Consider the following 955-nt stretch of genomic DNA (forward strand, 5'->3'; position numbering starts at 1 on the left):
ATATTCGTCCAGGAATATGCAAACAAACCAAAGTTTATTGCCCAGACAGCCGGTGATAAGAATAGCCGTTTCCACGGTACATTTTTAACTGCATTTTCACATTTTATTGTCTTTTTTAAGTACGAACGTTCTTCTTCACTAATAGTGGGGTGGACGTCTGGATTATCATAAACAACATAAAACCACACACAACTAAACATGAATGATATTCCACCAAATACATAGAATATGGAACCCCATCCGTTATCAAATCCATAAACACAGAGGTAACCTGATATTGAAAGACCTACAATACTTCCAAGGAGTTGACCTGCAAATGAAAACCCTATCAATATACCTATCTCTTGTGGAGGTCCCCAACGTCCAAATAAGGACTGAATTGCTGGAGGCAACAGCCCCGATACTGCTCCTGTCAATATCCTTAGAACAAGCGTAATGTATCCACTAATCCGAGATAAACTTGGGTGAAGAATGGCCAGAATGGATGCTGAGAGAAGTGAAGCTCCCAGAACTCTTTTCCCACCATATTTATCTGCCAATATGCCGCCCAAAACAGTCACCATATACCCATAGAAGTACCCAGCCAACATATTGGATTGTAGTGAGTTGCTCCATTCAAACTCTCCTTCAAACGTTTGGTTCGTTGAATGATTCTCTAAACCTGAACAATGTTGATCGTTTGTAGTATTGTTAACTTCCTCAGTTGTACGATTGGGTGTTTTCAACATGCATACAAAAGCCATACTTAGATCAACTCTTAAAGTTTGAAGCAGAAGAAAAGCCATACCACAAGCATAGCATAATCTCCATCGACACGAATAATAACGCTTCAGTTCGTTGGTAAATTTCGACATTATTGCGTTTCTTTTTACTGTTTCTTCATAAAGTTGTGCTTGATGTTTGGTGTCCGAAGGTATATTAGTCCATGTGCATTGTAAGTCCAAAATGTTTAAAG

The 955-nt window shown here is 39.0% G+C and overlaps 1 protein-coding gene across 1 annotated transcript; it reads right to left on the minus strand.

Moving 5' to 3' along the window:
* Window positions 1-2: 2 nt before the first annotated feature.
* Window positions 3-949, minus strand: LOC106877529 (uncharacterized transporter slc-17.2; the record flags this gene model as incomplete). Its single annotated transcript, XM_014926456.2, has 1 exon — window positions 3-949. A coding segment is annotated over exon 1 (852 nt), but the record flags the coding sequence as incomplete, so codon positions are not given.
* Between the last annotated feature and the right edge of the window lie 6 nt (window positions 950-955).

This window comes from Octopus bimaculoides, chromosome 24 (genome assembly GCF_001194135.2).
Source record: "Octopus bimaculoides isolate UCB-OBI-ISO-001 chromosome 24, ASM119413v2, whole genome shotgun sequence".
NCBI lineage: Eukaryota > Metazoa > Mollusca > Cephalopoda > Octopoda > Octopodidae > Octopus > Octopus bimaculoides.